Genomic DNA, 17,093 nt, shown 5'->3' on the forward strand with positions numbered 1-17,093 from the left:
GTCATGTGGCGAGACACATAAAGTTGCCGCCTGCCACTGGCCGTTAGACGATCCCGCTGCTTCCCTCCGCTCGGAATGGTGTGGCTGAGGTCTATCCACTCTTCCTCCGAGTTTACCACAGCGCGTTTCCCTCCCTCCCCCCCCCCCCCCCAGCTGGCTGTGTTGGATCCGGCAGGGGGCGGCTTCTTGGCTCCCGCTTCCGCCTGTTCTTGTTGGGCAGCCCGCGGTCGGGCTGGGGCAGGATGGCGGGTGTGCAGGAGTACCTGCTCCAGCTACACCGCTGCCTGCAGCCCGGCGATGCCGTCAGCGCCGCCCTGCACGGATACACCCTGCTCCGCAGCCTGGGCGAGACCTGCCTCACCAGCCTGGCGAGTGGCGAGCAGGGTGCGCTCTCGGGCCCGGGGACTGGCGAGGGGGCAGGGGTGCCTCAGGGGCTCTGAGCGGGGACCGGGCCGGCCGTACGCTCGGTGTTAGCTTCGAAACAACTGCTCATCCTGGGGAGGGATCGCTAATGGGGGGGGCGGGGGATACACAGTGCATCAGACCCGCGGTCCTGGGGGATGGCCCTGCCGTTTCTCAGTTCTTCACTCAACATGACATATGAGGGCTGATGTATAATGGTTCATTTGGGGGGAGGGACAGTCTCTTACCTCAGGTAACCACATACCTTGGTTCAAAACACTTTAGTGCATGCCCCTCTCTGCCCACCTGCCCCCAGGTTGGCTTTCACCCAGCCCTGGAGTGAGGTCAGAGACACAGAACCTATACTCACATCCGCGTGGAATTCAGAAACACCCACGTCCAGCTGTGTTTTTTCTGGTCACAAGCATCAGCCCAGTCTTAACGCGTTAAGGCATCCTTCTGCACAAAGTTATGTGCTGGGTGGTGTCCAGCCCTCCAGCTCTGCCTGCTCTAGAAAGGAAACCAACTGCCCATGGTTTGCTTCCCTGCAGCCCTGCACCTGTCCCTCGTGTTTTCCCAAGAGTATGGCTTACTCGTCTTTATCCACAGGTCCCTCGGCACCGAGGAGGTAAGTTGGTAAACTTTAATTCATACAATAAAAAAATCATAGAATGGTTTGGTTTGGAAGGGACCTTAAAGCTAATCTAGTTCCAACGCCCCTGCCATGGGCAGCAACACTTTCCACTAAACCAGATTGCTCCAAGCCCCGTCCAACCTGGCCTTGAACACTGCCAGGGATGGGGCAGCCACAACTTCTCTGGGCAGCCTGTGCCAGTGCCTCACCACCCTCACAGTAAAGAGCTTTTTCCTAATGTTTAATCTAAATCCACCCTCGTTCAGTTTAAAACCACGAATTTTTAAAGAAATGTTGAGATAGTGCTTGATACACAGCACATTGTATTGTACTTACTAAGACTAGATGTTTTTTTTCTTTTAACTTTCAGTTTCGAGATTGCAGGGAAGAAGCACTGAAGTTTCTTTGTGTCTTTATGGAGAAAGTTGGTGACAAAGTTCATCCTTATGCCTGTCATATTAAGGTGGGTAAAAGAAAAGTGTTTTCTAAAGGTCTTTGCCAAATGGTTGAAACAGTTTGATCTCATACTATAACAGATTCATAACTGTCCTTCTCCCCTCAGTGTCTGCTTTATTCATGTCCAGTGTGCTTGTTAGAGCATAACTTGGAATAACATATAATTCATACAATAAAGAAATGTGGAATTGTTTCTTCAACTATCGACTTTTTATAGTACATAGTGGGTATTGATTTTGAAAATAAGTTCGTGATATTGAAAATAATAGTTATAACTTTATTTATACAAAACAAGCACCCTAATTAAACTGTCACGTCTTAATATCTTGAGGTCCTTTCCAATCCTAACTATTCTATGATTCTATGAATATTTCTATAGGTGATGGTTAGCTTTAGATATTGTTTTAAAATAAATTCTTCCGTGAAGTTGTTAGTTTTTCAATATATACAGAAATTGGTGGAAAATTCAGTGCCTCTAAAGCCAACATTCTCTGACTTTAGGTTGCTGAATAATGTTGCTCTGTATAGACGTTCAGCTGTACCAATGTACTTTCTGTTCTCAAGTCAGTAGCTATGTATTATAAGGAATGATAGTACAGAAGTGGAAAATTTGTTACGTGTGTCTGTTATGTCAGAAACTGCACTTTCTTTGCCTAAGCTGGGATTTGGTTTTATGTCAGACAGTGCTGCAGTGTTGTCAGTGAAGCTACTTTTGGGACCGGACATTTTTACTGTTTTAGTCTTTTTAAAAACCTTAAGCTTGTTAGGAACAGATACTTTAAAGAAGTAGATTAACACATAGTTATCTTTGAATTCCTTTCTTTGCTTGTATTATAATCTCTATTTTCTTTTCTGTCTAGCAAACTTGTATTAGTGTTTATATAAAAGAGAGGGCAGCAAAATGTAAAATCCCAGCTCTGGAACTCCTGATTAAGGTAAAGGCATTTTATAAATATCTCTTGCTTCTAGAAAAAAGTAGAAAACCTGTAGTATTAATATAGTTACACCATGTCATGCAGAAAATCTGTAGTCTGCAGTAGGAAGAGAATAGTGGTAGTGTAACAAGTAGATGTTAATAAGAGATATGTCTTTACAACAGATTGTCTTCAATATTCCTCCAGTTGATTGCTTACATATGAGCATGTAATTCCTTAATCTACTAGAGCAAGACACAGTTATTTTGGGGGCACTTTCAGATCTTCTCTTTCCCAGTTTGCTATGTTTAAGGACAAATTTTGCAGTTCAGTTTTCCTCTCGCATAAAAATGTAAGTATGTGTATGGTGTGGAGAAGGAGAAGGGCTTTTTTCAGAAGACTTATTACTGTTGTGAGACAGTAATTTCAGAACAGTCCTCCTTAGAATGCATTAGACCATTGTTTTGCAAATGCTTTTGTACCTACTTAGGTTTTTTTTTTATGAAAACCAAAACTCCCTTTGAGTTATTCTGTGTCAGTTTTTCTGTGACTTGGATTGGCTTTATAGCAGCAGGGAGAGAAATACAATAAGATAAGGGCTACTGTAGACTTGTAAACCTGTGCTTTCATGGGGTTTTTATATATAAATATAAAAATCTACTGTCTGTAATTTTCATGTAGATGATCTATATATAGTATGTATAATATAAATTAAAACCTATAAAATTAAGACATATGTAGGAAGGTAGTTTGTTGTAAAAGTAGATTTCATGCCAGTACTCTTTCTTGTACCAGTCACCTTAAATGTTTTACTGAATAGCATACTTAGGCTGAAGTTACACATACAAACTGTGGTTTTATTTAGATCAAGTAGGATTGTAGTACCGATATTAAAGATTTTCCTAAATATTATTTTTTTAATTGTAGTTACTTCGAAGTTTACAGCGTTCTTGTCTGATGGAAGAAATGAAAATTGCGCAGATATTTAATAAATTTTATGTGGAACTTGCCATAAAAAGTAAAATTTCTGATACAGGTAGGCTTTACTTTTTCTACCACTGACCTGTGTTTTATTTGCTCTCAGGTTTTGTTGCATTATACCCTAGGAAAATGTATAAATGCAATTCCCATGGCAAGTGTCCTTAAAAATAGTAGCTGTTGGTGTTCTGGAGCTAGTAAAATTTGTTCACGTCTTTTGATCATGATCATGCAGTTAGCTGCTGCTTCGCAGCCCTGTATGTATGTATGACCTAACACGTGTGAGAAATCTTATAATTGCATTTAGTTGTGGCAGGTCATACTGAATTTAAGCCTAGGTCTGGTTTAGGATTCCTGACATAAGAGACTACCTGCCACACCTTAAATGCTTGGCTCAGTTTTGCGCCTCTCTACAAGAGAGACACTAAGGTGCTGGAGTGCATCCAGAAAAGGGCAGCAAAGCTGGTGAAGAGCCTGGAGCACAGGTCTGATGAGGAGCTGCAGAGGAAACTGGGGATGTTTAGCCTGGAGAAAAGGAGGCTCAGGGGAGACCTTGTCACTCTCTACAGTTGTGAGGTGGGAGTCAGTCTCTTCTTCTAAAAAGCGGTAGGACGAGAGGTAACAGCCTCAAGCTGTGCCAAGGGAGGTTTAGATTGGCCATTAGGAAAATTTTCTTCACAGAAAAGGTTGCCAAGCATTGGAAAAGGCTGCCCAGGGCAGTGGTGGAGTCACCATCCCTGGAAGTATTTAAAAGACACATAGATGTGGCACTTAGGGACATGGTTTAGGGGTGGACTTGGCAGTGTTAGGTTGACTGTTGGACTCAATGATCTTACAGGTCTTTTCCAACCTGAATGATTCAGTGATTCTAAAGCTCTTTGTAACCTTGTTCCATACCTGCCCAGTTATGTCATCAGAGCTTCAGTTTTACTGAGAGAGCTCCTGCATCAGTTGCCGTTAATGTGAGCTCATCAGTTCCTCCCTTGTGTAATCATATTATTTATGATGTTAAGCATACTAATACAAGCTCTAATTTGATCTTCTTGGCTAGTTGCAGCTGAAATCTTGGCTTGACAGGTCTAACCCTTGCAAAACTTGCTGTGCCTGCATAGAACCCTTCAGTCTGAACTCAAGCCTAAGTTTCTGCTAGCTATTGGCCTTAACTGTGATGATACTTAAAAGACTCGGCATAACCTTAAGGCCAGGAGCTGGTTTAGTGGTATATGCTTCCTCAGTGGATATGACCTTTAATCAAATTTCTAAGACTTGTTTGAAAGAAGTACATGTGTTTTAATGTGAGAAGAGAATGCACCTTGCATCATAGGATTTAGATATATATGTATATATCTATGTATATCATAAAGAGCTGTCTTTTTGCCGTGCTAATCACCAATTAAAATTAAACCAACAGCGATGTTTTTTTCGTGGTTGCAAGTTACATAGAAAATGCAATGGAAATATCAAAGTAACGACTTCAGTAATTTATATTTAATAATATTCAATTACTTTTTAGTACTGGAAAAGATTTATGAGCTTTTGGGAGTTTTGGGAGAGGTCCAGCCTAGTGAAATGATTAACAACTCTGAAAAACTATTCCGAGCTTATCTGGGAGAGCTTAAAACACAGGTATGATTGAAATTTCTTTTTAGACTCTTGCATTGCTTTGTGTTTTTTTCCTTTGATGTGTGTAGCACTGTATACTGCAATACTATTGTAACTAGTACAATTTGTAGGGATCTAACTGGACAGTCATAAATGCTTCTGTGGAAGTTTGTTCTCTGGTTCTGAGAAGCTTTCAAAGTAAAAATTCAAGGCTGTCAGTGACAGCAAATTAACCAATTTACTTTGAGAAAAGATGGCACATAGTGTTCATTGTGGTAGTGCCTACAAAAAGTCATATTGCCATGCACTAGTAGTTCTGTTTTAGTTTCTACTAGCTACAGAATCTTTGCACTTCAGGTAAATATCACACTTCTGCTGAACTTTACTGTATTCTGCACTTTTAAGACATTAGGGTGTGCTATCTAACATTTCCTATGGTTGATCTTGGTGGAACATGTTTCATGCTTTTCAAAGGATTTCTTATGCTTCTGTAGTTAATCTCTTTCCCAAATGATATGAAACTGAATAGGAGATGTTTCTGTGGATTTGTGTTCATAAAGTTAGGTGCTGACATCACTATATTAAGTTGCAATATGTTATTTTGTCTACACTTCTAGGAACTGGGAAGCCTCTGTGTAAATTCATTTTAGCTTCAGAATAATGTTTTTTTCAATTCCCTATTTTTTCAGATGACATCAGCTACAAGGGGACCCAAGCTACCTGTTGTAGCAGGATGTCTGAGGGGACTGGTTTCACTCATGTACAATTTTACCAAATCTGTGGACGAAGGTATGGTCTTACTGTGTGTGAAAGACAGTTACACAATTTGATATATTTTAGTCATTATACTGCCAGCAAGCAGTGCTGTTTCATTCTGTGAACTCAGCAAATTGTTTATGCAAAAGCAAGGCCTATTGAGCTACATGGTTCTTGTAGTCTGTGTTAGTGTGGAGTGGCTTCATAAGTGTGTTTCTGTACATAAATGTTGAAATGCTGTTTTCTGATCAGAGATTGGGCAGCTGACCTGGAATGTGGTGTATAGAGAAATGTATTTCCCTTAGAAATCCATGTCTGTTAAAACATGGGTATTCGGAAGAATCAGTGCATATACACATACAATTCAAATTTACAGTATTCCATAAAAAAGTGTCTCTGCCTCTTAGAATGATATATGTAAGGCTTTCCTATATTGCTTCTGCATGCCAAGCTTTGGATAAGAATATCTTTGTCTTCACTCTACCTCTTGTGTCTCAATAGCGAAATACTCATTATTGGATTGTTTCACAGATCCTCAGACTGCAAAGGAGATTTTGGATTTTGCAATGAAGGCAATCAACCCACAGGTAAATCTGCCACATGTAAATTGTTCCACATAAATTGATCAGCCCTGATGAAGAATAAATCACATGACAAACCTTTTCTGGTATTACAGGTTGATCAGAAGCGATATGCAGTACAACTGGGTAAGACTGCAAATTAATTCAGTTAATGTTGAGGTGGATACCATGTATACAGTGGTGTCTTCTGTCGTTTATTCTCTATTGTCTGTCTTCAGGTGGCTCTATTCTTCAATCTTCTAAACTCATCAGGGGGGCAAAGCTGGTGTACATTAAGTTGGAGTCTCAAGAGTTAAACACATACTTGGTTGAACTAGGCAAGGTCTAGTGAGGCAGTGAACAGCAGCATTACACTTGATGCCATTTTCCCTTCTGGAGTAGTACAAAATCTTGGTATGAGAGAGGAATCATCGGAGGAGTAGAAATAAAACAGATATACAGCAAATTAGCAGAAAAGAAAAAGATGAAGTTAAAGGGAAAAATAGAAATAGAAGGGTAATTTCATTGGATGGTGAAGGAAATTAGGAACAAATGAAGTTCATGAAGAAAATGAGAAATTGGCCTGTGAAATGTGAGTGGTTTATGCAGAAATTGCAAAAATGCAACGTTTGGGTACTAGGCCCATGGCAACTGTGAAGGCTAAAACCCTCTTTAAAGATACTCTGCTCCCCCCCAACTAATTAATGAAGGATCTTGAAATTTAATTTACGCTTATATTTGGGGTTGTGAAATGACCTTTATTCTGAATTCTTTATTTGTCTGTATCACAGTTTGGTGGAGGAGGGGCCCTGAGTGTAATCGTGACCACAGAAACAAATCTTTGTGAACTGTGTGATTATTATTATTTGTAACCAGCAGAATCGCTCTCTTTCTTTTTCATTGTTAATGTAAATTACTTGAGAACACAGCTGTGCTTTCCATAATGGTGTACATTAAAAACAAATAGGATTCTGGGGGGTTGTTTTTATGCTTAAGTTCTTAATGTTTGGATACTGATACCATAATGGCTAGAAGAATACATTTTTTACCCTCCAGTCATTGTAGGCATACCTACCTAAAATCCTAATGTGGACTTTGATAGTCTGGTCTCGTTTTGGAAAGTGGAATATAAGCCTGAGTTTTAATGAGGATTGTTATTAAATTGCAGCTGGTTTACAGTTGTTCAGCTGGCATGCTGCTCAGTTCGGTGCTTTGCTCCTGGACAATTACATCACCCTCTTTGAAACAATGTGTAAATGGTGTGGCCATTCAAATCAGGACGTGAAGAAAGCCAGTCATTCTGCACTAGATTCATTCCTCAAGCAGGTACTGTAACTTCACTGGGATCTCTTGAGACTAAAGCGAAGTTAAATTTCTTGAAATAGTGGGAATACTTGGTGCTTAGAAGTTTGGTGAATCTGATTAATAAATAATTGTTTGAAGTGCTTCACGTGATGAGCTAGGTATCTTTTAAGACTTACTGTAATTTTTGGTGGCTTTTTTTGTGTTTCTGGAAATGCTGAATTTTTTGCTTTTGCTTTCCAGATTTCTTTAATAGTAGCTAAGGATGTAGAGCTACACAAGAGCAAGTTGCAGTTCTTCATGGAGCAGTTCTATGCAATCATCAGAAGAATGGATTCAAGCAACAAAGAGTTGTCCATTGCCATTCGTGGATATGGGCTTTTTGCAGCAGTATGTGCAAGAAACTTGTTCTGATAATGACCCATATTGAAAGGATTTAAAACTAGGATTCATATACCATTCCTTTTACAGTTCTACACAGCTTGTTACGTAGAGAATGCTTATGTTTCTGTATTAAGTGTTGAATTTAATTAGTGACAGTGTGGTGGAAAATTATTGAAATGCACACTGACTTTAGTGGGAACACTATCAATGTGTATTAAGATTATTTAGAGGAGGTTAGGAAATGTGATAGTCTAGCTGGTTACTAGCTGAATCTTGTCATTTTGCTGCCTTTAGAGCAGAGTTCATTTGCTTTGTAGAATTCTCAACATGTTTTGCTGAAACCTAGTCATTGTCTTCTGTGACATGAGCTGGAAAGGAATTGAGTTAAAAATATTGTTTCCAGAAAAAAAGGCATGTATCAAATTACTGACTTGAAAAAAACGTGTTAAAAATATCTCATTACAAAACAAAATAAGTTAATTAAAATTGCATAATATAAATACAGACAATAATACTGCATATTTTAACAGGAAAAAGGGATCCTTAGGGTCCAATACTTGTAAATCCTTAATATGTTAAGACACACTAATAGTTGTTAGCATGTTTAGACCAAATCTTGGCCAAGCATCAGATGCTAGATTGTGAGGCAGTGGAGCCTTGCTGCTGCTGCAAGTAGTGGCCTTAAACTAAACACAAGTCCAGTGATTGATTCAGTTTCATGACAGAACATTTCTTTTACTTTCTAATCACTGAAATAATTTTAAATTAATACTTACAGTTCTACAAATGATAAATGGATAGTCTTAATTTTGTCAGCATGTTTTTAGACAGACTAGGTTCAACCTTTAGCCTAACTCTTGTATTCTGTAATTACTTAAATCAGTCCATTCTTTTTCCATGGGCAGTTCCCTACTATAGTTTTTGCCTATGTCCTGGTTCCTGGTTTCTTTTCATAAAGATTGTTTTTCTGTCCTAGTTCATGCTAAATACTGTGATTTACAAATCATTTTATAGAAATCTGGAAGCATTATTACATACCCTATAGTACTGTTTGTGGTGCTTCCCACCAGTTCATTAGTTTAAGAGTAGTCTGTATCATCTATACAGTATTTTATTTTCTCTACTTTAAGCCCTGTAAAGCTATACATTCTAAGGATGTTGACGACATGTATGTTGAGCTACTTCAGCGTTGTAAGCAAATGTACCTCACAGAAGCAGAAACAATAGATGACCATCTGTATCAGCTACCAAGTTTCCTCCAGTCCATTGCAAGTGTGATATTCCATATAGATACAGTAAGTGGAGTATTTGAAGTACCAGTTGTCTTGTTTTTGTAATACAGGTAGAGATGTGTAATGAGGTAGTACCTGTGAACTTACCAGTGACAGAAGGTATGGTTTTTACCTGAAATACGATGACATTTAGCTCCTAGGGGATGGGAAGAATTATTAAGAGAATGCTTTATTGGATTTTATTTGAATAAACAAAATGCACAGAATATACTAAATAAAATACTACAGTGCATTGTAATGAAAACCAATTATGTAATGATAGCTAAATATGAATAGTTTTTATTGTGGGTGAAGCTATTTATTTGGACCTAGCTTATCCTTCTTTTTATATGTTTATTCCACACTGTTGCTGCTCTTTCGGTACTGATACTTAGTGTGTTCTAAGAGGCTCTTACTTTGATTTTCTTCTCATGCAATGCTGTATGTGTTCAATGAGGGCTTTCTGGATCCTAGCTGAAGCTGGAAAGCAAGGTTGGGGCAGACAAGAGACTTTCACTTACATTCTGTATTCAGATTGTTAAGGATTAGCAGATCATACTTATTGTTAAGTAAATTGGTGCTTTTCTAAAGAAGCTTAAAACTGGTTCCACTGAAACACTAATCTATCCAGGAGCTACTTTCCATAATGTGTTCCAGGAAACTTTATTATTGTGTTTGTTCAGTTTGGTTTGTTGCAGTTGGTTGGGATTTTTTGTTGGGTTTATTTTGTTGGGGTTTTTTTGATTGGTTGGTTTGGTTTTGGTTGGTGGTTGTTGGGGTTTTTTTACATATAAGATGTATTCACTTGCTAAATATTTTATTGTTCTCAGACAGGTCATGATGTACACTCTCGTAACAAAGAATTGTAGTAAATTTGAAATGGATAAATATGAAATAATTTAGCATAATTCTTCACATAGATACTGAGTTATAATCATTGGCTTTGCATAATGGGTGTTTTGGTTTTATTTCTTCTAGATTCCTGAAGTATACACTCCAGTTCTTGAACATCTAGTTGTGCTGCAGATCAACAGCTTTCCACAGTACAGTGAAAAAATGCAGGTAGTCTGTTGCAGATCTATAATAAAGGTATTTCTCGCCCTCTCAGAAAAAGGTCCGGTTCTCTGGAGTTTTGTTAGCACTGTGGGTGAGTCTGTCACATTAACTTTTTTGTGGGTTCTGGTGGGGTCGCGGAGTCTTATTTGTTTGGATCTTTTTTTTTCTCCTAAAATGTTTAACTGATTGTAAGAGAGATATGTGGAATTGCCATTTGGGGTCAAAGATGAATCTTTTCCCATCTTCTAATAATGGAGGTTTAAGGTTCTCATGTTTTTCCCAATATCCATTGTTAAATCACTCAAGTAATATGTTGAACAACTGTTTTGGATTATGCAGTAGCTATCATCAAGGGCAACAGAGTATATTTTTGTGAAAATATGTTTGAACATAAAGACTTGTGTTCCTACTCTGAAGGATTATGGGGAGAAGGGGATTTCACAGAAAAATGTACAAAGCTGTGTTCAATACCATTTCACTTACCCTGCAAAATATCACAGAAATGAGGGTGAGCATCATCTGTGTTAGAAATGTAATCTTTCTATTTCTAATCTTTCTATGCTCTGGAACTTGTACATAGACAAAGAGAAAATTCCAAGTATGCAGTTAATGAGATAAAGTCCTGCAAATGTAATAATGTCAACACTGGGACCTGACAACTCCAGTAGCCTCCAGCATGTTGACATTTTATTATAATGATTTTCAGAAGTTATTTTAATTTTATTTCAGTTATTTACTGTGACTTTTCTCTGTTGTGGCATTTTCATTGTTTTCTTGGTTTGGGATGCAGTGTACCCAGCCACCACGCCAGAATGGAGATCCTAAGTTCATGCCTGTGAGAGTTACTGGGAGTTGTTGCATTTTTCAGTATGGGCATTATGTGCAATGCCTTGCTCATCACTGCTTTTAGAGTCAGGAAAAAAACAAAGCAGTATTGAGAAAAAATAGTAAGAAGCAAGTTCGAAACTGATTCCCTGTGAAACATCCTAGAATTATGCCTCTGATTTTGGCTATATTTGTCCTTAAAGGATAAATTGTGTTATTTTTCCTCTCCCTCATCCTGACAGAATATAGAGAAGAGAAAACTGTTTTAATTCATGGCTAACATAGTGAGTGATACAGATGCTGCACCTCTTTGAGTCTGCTCAGGAAATGTATTTTTATTTGTTTGTTTCAGTGCATCAGGGATTAATCAGAATCTTCTCAAAACCAATCACATTTTCAAAGGTAAAATAGCTGTTTAAGCATAATTATTTGATCTAAATTCCTAGAGAACATATTCCAGTACTTGATGATCTAGCCCAGTAAAAACGGGAAGGCCCAAAGAAGCAAAATTTGTGCTGTCCAGTTTGAATTGTGGCTCAGTTATTAGTCTCTGGTCCCTACATGTGGTCTGCATAATGAGGATGTGGCTCTTGTACTGAATGAAAAAATGACAGGAAATAGACTTTTGTTCTCTGCAGTTCTTGTTTGGTTGGGTTGTCTGTAACAAAATAGGTTGTAATGAAGGTCATCCAACTTTCTTCCTGGTTAGCAAATTTTGGACATGTTAAAAGTTGGACTGAACATTAATGGAGGACGTTAAAGCTTCTTAATCCTAGGCAGCCGGATAACTATAGAGCTTCTCAAATAACCACTAGAAGGGCTTTAGAGATTTTTGAAAGGAGGTAGTTAGTTTTATGTCCTTATCAGACTGGCTAAATGAGAAAGCTAATAAACATTTTGTGTTTCTGTTGGCAGAAGTAATTTTACATTCTGTTCTAGCTTGGGTCAGGTAGACATTTACACAGTTGTATTGGGATTTGGCTGAGATGGTGTTAGTTTTCCCCATAGCAGCCATTATAGTGCTGTGCTTGTATTTGTAGCTGGAAAGGTATTCATAACACACCAGTGTTTTGGCCACTGCTGAGCAGTGCTTGCAGAGCATCAAGGCTGCCCTCTTCAACATCCCCCCCACACACACTTGTATCTTGGAAGAGGACATAGCCAGGACCCAGACTGACCAAAGGGGTATTCCATACCATATGAGGTCTGCTTAGCAATCAAAAGATGGGGGAAAAAAGGAGGAGGAGGGAAGTGACATCCGCTATTACTGTATTTGTCTTCCGGGGCAACTGCTGCTCCTTTTGAAGCCCTGCTTCCCAGCAGTGGCTGGACATTGCTGATGGGAAGCAGAGAAAAGTCTTTTGTTCTCTCTCGCTTCCGTGCATGAGCCTTGCTTTATTAAACTGCATTTATCTCAGCCCACAAGTTCTATCTTTTTTTCAACCCTCATATCCTGCTGAGGAGGTGAGTGATAGGGTGACTTCATGGGCACATGGCATCCAGACATGGTCAACCACCACAATTCTTTAAAGAACTGTGTTCTTTCAGAGTTCTTTTGGAAAAGAAACTGGATCAGAAGAATCCCGTGAAGATGGAGAGTTTGGGACAGGGAGATGGAAAGTACCTATGTATAAGGACTATTTATCTCTCTTCAGAAATCTACTGAACTGTGACACAATGAAGGTAAAAGCATAGTTAACATGGAAATACTAAATGAAACATAGTCCCGAGGCCTATCACTGCTGTTCTAACCCTAGATTTTTTCCAAGTGTCGTGCTATAGAAGAACTCTTTTCTTGGTTTAATTGGATTCTGTGGCTGATAAATGAATAAAAGAGGGATAAATTTAGGCTTCCATAACTGAGAAAGCTGGATTCTCTAGATCAATCAAATCTTGGTTTATAAGTACAAGAAATAATTGTCATTGGAGTTTTGTAACATGAACTTTTTTCCTTCTGAAAAGGACTGTGGTTTTGAAGATGAAAACTTTCTTACTGCAAATTCATCACTGCAGTCCCTGAGTCGCTTGCTATATGATGAATTTATAAAATCTATTTTGAAGATTATTGAGAAATTGGACCTGACTGTTCAGAAACTGGATGTCACTGAGCAGGTGAGACCTAAGGACTTGTCCATTAATTCCTGCTGCTGTAGGGGAACCAAAATCACGTTCCCTGTTTTCTCTTCATTATGCTTAGATATGCAACTTGTAGTATCCTTGAAGTAATATTTGTACTAAGACAAGATGTTTTAAGTCATATTCCTGAATGTTGCATTGCACTGTTAGGAGATGGAAATGTCAGAATAAGTGTAAGTTCACAGAATCTATTATTTTAGACTCTGTGCTCCGGTATCTAGTGGTTTTCATCTTTGTACTTGCTTTCTCTTTAGAAGCCAGGATCTCTTACTGTGTTTTCAAATCATTGACGTGTCAGTGTCCTTTGTGTCAGACAGCCACTAGCAGCTAGAAAAAGACGAGACAGACTGTTTATCTGGGAAAAAAGCGTAAGTGCCTTCTATGTTGTCACAGATCCAGTGTTCTCACTCCAATATATTTATTTTCAGGATGAAAATGAAGCTGGCAGTGCTTTGATTGGGCCTACTTCTGACCCTGCTTCAAACCTTCAGCCAACAAAGCCGACAGACTTTATTGCCTTTATAAATCTAGTGGAATTCTGCAGGTATTAATATGTTTTTATGTAAGTTAGAAGTTACAAAATAATTGGAAGAAATTTGAAGTGAGATTTATTTAAGATGCCTGCTTCTGATTTGAGATGTTATTCCATATTTCAGAATCCACAAGGTGATTAACAGGGAGACAGTGTTTCAGGTACCTGGGTCATAGGTAAAAACATAATAGCTCATCAGCTCAGGTTTTTTTTTTTGTTTTAAGAGTACAGGAGACAAGTAATTCAGTTTCTTTATTCAGGTGCAGTTCTCTTTCAGTGTATGTTGTATGTTTTGATATCATATTGACTATATATCCTAAATACTTCAGAAACCAGAAGCACAGTCTTCACAGAGTAGTATTTAGGTATGAAATGAAAGGTACAGCATTGTTTGCCTCTGGAGGGCCAGTTGATTTCCCTTCACAATACTGCAGTAATGAAGTGTGATATGTGAGTATATGTGTTTGTATAAAATCAGTAGTAATATACAATGAGGCAGAAATGGCTTTGCACTATAAAGCAGAAAAAGGTATTCTTCCTGTGCTTGCCTTAGAAGGCAGCATGTAATTATTCCCTCACTGTCTCTGGAGCTGTTCTGTTACAGCAATACTTCTTTTTCTTCTACTGATGTGAAAGCTTGGAAAAAAAAAATGAAACAAATGTTTTATTGAGTTTCTTCACACTCCACCCCCCATGTGTTTTCTGTTTTAGAGAGATACTTCCAGAGAAGCATGTTGAATACTTTAACCCTTGGGTATATTCCTTTGGTTATGAGCTTATTACATATTCAACAAGACAACCTCTTGTTAGTGGATTCTATAAGCTGCTTTCTGTTACAATGAAAATTGCCAAGAAAATAAAATATTTTGAGGTGAGATCTCTTTTCCCTGATGGAGGGGTAGCGTCGTATTGCCAATGGTACATTTCTTTACATATACTCTCTTATGCACTATGGAAAATAGTTCATTGAAACTGTTACCCAATTGTTTCAAATATTTATAGCATCCTATGCCTCTAGTTACAAGCACATAGAAAATAAAAATTTAGACTAGAAGCCCAGTTTCTGAAGAGACACCATTCTTGTCATACTTTCAGTCATACATGTCTTAACTTGAGTAATATTAAGTCTGTTCCAAAAAGCAGATCCTCAGTGCATTGTATTAAAGGTAGTTTCTAAGTTCTGAGAGAACAGACATACATTTCAAGTTTTCATTGAAGCTAGTGTCATACTGGACAGTGATGTATGTATTCTGATTTGAACTTGTGCTCCATGTGTACTAAGTTTTTTTAGTGCTCTTGACTTGTGGTTTCTGTTTGGTAGAGTGTCAGTCCAAGGAGTCTCAAAACATGTCCTGAAGACCCAGAAAAGAGCTCTTGCTTTGCACTGTTTGTAAAGTTTGGAAAAGAGGTAAGTTACTTTGCTAGCAAACTTTGATAGTCAGAATATAAACACACATAATCAAAATTTTATCTTCTGAGAAATCTTGCATCTGTGATAGAAATATTTCAGGTCCTTGAATTACGCAACATAGTGTGGGTTTAAGATCTTTTTCTGTCTGTTTTTTACTTAATGCCAAAGAGGTGTATTGATCACCTATTCATGTACAATTGAGAAATAATTGTATAATTGTACATTAAATACTGTCTGGTAACTGTCTGCAGGTGAATGAGATTCCAGTATTAGTTTTGAGTTGCTTATTTTACATGAATATTAATACAGCTAAATCAAGATCTTAAAAGGTTTATGATAATTCTTGATTTATTTATCTGAATTGTAGGTTGCAGCAAAAATGAAACAGTATAAGGATGAGTTGCTGGCATCCTGTCTGAATTTTCTGCTCTCTTTGCCACATGACATCATCATGCTTGATATCAAAGCATATATTCCTGCACTGCAGGTAGGTCAAAGTGATGTACTGCTAACAAACTTTTTTCTAGAATGCATACAAAATTCTGGAGCAAGCTTAGTATCCTGTTGAGCAACTAAAAGAAGTATTAAGCTTTGTATGTTTTCCATGAGATAGAATACAGACAATGTTTTAAATAAACAACTAGATTGTCAGAATTTGCTTGTGCACTAAACTGACTCTGTTAGTGCCTGTGTTGCAATATAATGTATGTCCTCCTGTTCTGATCTTGAGTGAAATGTTAAGTAGACAAAAGTTAGTAAGAAAGAAGATGTGTGCTAAGTGCTTTCAAATATGTGGGGCTTTTTACCTTTAAATAACAGTAATAAACATGAAAGTAATAGAAGTCTGAAAGTAATAGTAATAAAAGTAATAGTAATGAAAATGAAAGACTGACTGTTTTACATTTGACACATAGAATGCATTTAAACTGGGCCTTAGCTGTATCCCAATGGCTGATCTGGGACTGGATGCTTTGGAAGACTGGTCTGCTCACATCCCCAGACATATAATACAGCCTTACTACAAGGATGTTCTGCCTCTTCTTGACGGTTATTTGAAAAACTCTACATCTACAGGTACAAGCAGGCAAAAAAGTTGTTAGTCGTAAGGGAGAGGAAATTATTTTTTTTTTCATAGTTACACCTAAAGATATGGACATGACATACTTTTTGTCTGTATTGTGGTCTTACTGTGGTTGGAACAATATAACTTCTCTTACACTCCAAAATTTAACTTTGTTTTAAACTAGGATTCATTTGCTGCTGCTGAACAATCATTAATTACAGCCATTTTTATATGCCACTTCTCTGTGGTTTGTTCTTTATATCCTTAGATCAGCTTAGTTTTCACTAATAGAAACTTATTTTCCTCAATAAAGATTTTAAATGAAAGAATAATTGTCACATCTTAAAAAAAAACAGGCAAAATCAGGGTGGGTTTTTTCTTAAAGAAACGAGTAGGTGCATGAGGTGCTGGTACAATAAACTAATATGCGGGTTTTTTGTTCATCAGCTGAATCCCAGAACAACTGGGAAGTGAGGAAACTTTCTCGAGCAGCACAGAAGGGATTTAATAAGGTTGTGATACAGCGTTTAAGAAAAGTAAAGAATTTTTCATTGGTAAGATCACTGTTTCTTTTCAGAGTTAAATGTGAGTTAATCACTTCCCACTTTCTCTTCTTTCTTTGCATGCATACTTTTTTTTTCTGAGGATTATTTCTACCTTAGATCAGTTCAGTGAATCCTGTTCTACAGTGTGGCTTTAAAAGCTGTTACATCAGCACAGCTGGAAAGTTGTCCTATTTGAGGGTGAGAATGGAAATGAAGCAGGTAAAAGGAACTGAAGAAATCCTGTAAGTCAGCATCAATGCTAGACT

At 37.9% G+C, this 17,093-nt stretch overlaps 1 protein-coding gene across 1 annotated transcript in view; it reads left to right on the forward strand.

Moving 5' to 3' along the window:
* The first annotated feature begins 242 nt into the window (after window positions 1-242).
* The window catches only part of PRKDC (protein kinase, DNA-activated, catalytic subunit), a 78,755-nt gene continuing 61,904 nt past the window's right edge, over window positions 243-17,093 (forward strand). Inside the window, exons 1-22 of the mRNA XM_034062706.1 lie at window positions 243-384; window positions 954-1,030; window positions 1,407-1,499; window positions 2,353-2,427; window positions 3,334-3,442; window positions 4,898-5,010; window positions 5,676-5,775; window positions 6,274-6,329; window positions 6,419-6,449; window positions 7,471-7,628; window positions 7,848-7,994; window positions 9,119-9,283; window positions 10,238-10,406; window positions 11,493-11,542; window positions 12,689-12,823; window positions 13,103-13,252; window positions 13,705-13,820; window positions 14,520-14,679; window positions 15,130-15,216; window positions 15,587-15,706; window positions 16,134-16,293; window positions 16,730-16,836. Of these exons, the coding sequence (XP_033918597.1) occupies window positions 243-384; window positions 954-1,030; window positions 1,407-1,499; window positions 2,353-2,427; window positions 3,334-3,442; window positions 4,898-5,010; window positions 5,676-5,775; window positions 6,274-6,329; window positions 6,419-6,449; window positions 7,471-7,628; window positions 7,848-7,994; window positions 9,119-9,283; window positions 10,238-10,406; window positions 11,493-11,542; window positions 12,689-12,823; window positions 13,103-13,252; window positions 13,705-13,820; window positions 14,520-14,679; window positions 15,130-15,216; window positions 15,587-15,706; window positions 16,134-16,293; window positions 16,730-16,836 (2,520 nt within the window). The remainder of the gene's footprint in view (window positions 385-953; window positions 1,031-1,406; window positions 1,500-2,352; window positions 2,428-3,333; window positions 3,443-4,897; window positions 5,011-5,675; window positions 5,776-6,273; window positions 6,330-6,418; window positions 6,450-7,470; window positions 7,629-7,847; window positions 7,995-9,118; window positions 9,284-10,237; window positions 10,407-11,492; window positions 11,543-12,688; window positions 12,824-13,102; window positions 13,253-13,704; window positions 13,821-14,519; window positions 14,680-15,129; window positions 15,217-15,586; window positions 15,707-16,133; window positions 16,294-16,729; window positions 16,837-17,093) is intronic.

The sequence above is a fragment of the Melopsittacus undulatus genome, chromosome 1, assembly GCF_012275295.1.
Source record: "Melopsittacus undulatus isolate bMelUnd1 chromosome 1, bMelUnd1.mat.Z, whole genome shotgun sequence".
Classification (NCBI taxonomy): Eukaryota; Metazoa; Chordata; class Aves; order Psittaciformes; family Psittaculidae; genus Melopsittacus; species Melopsittacus undulatus.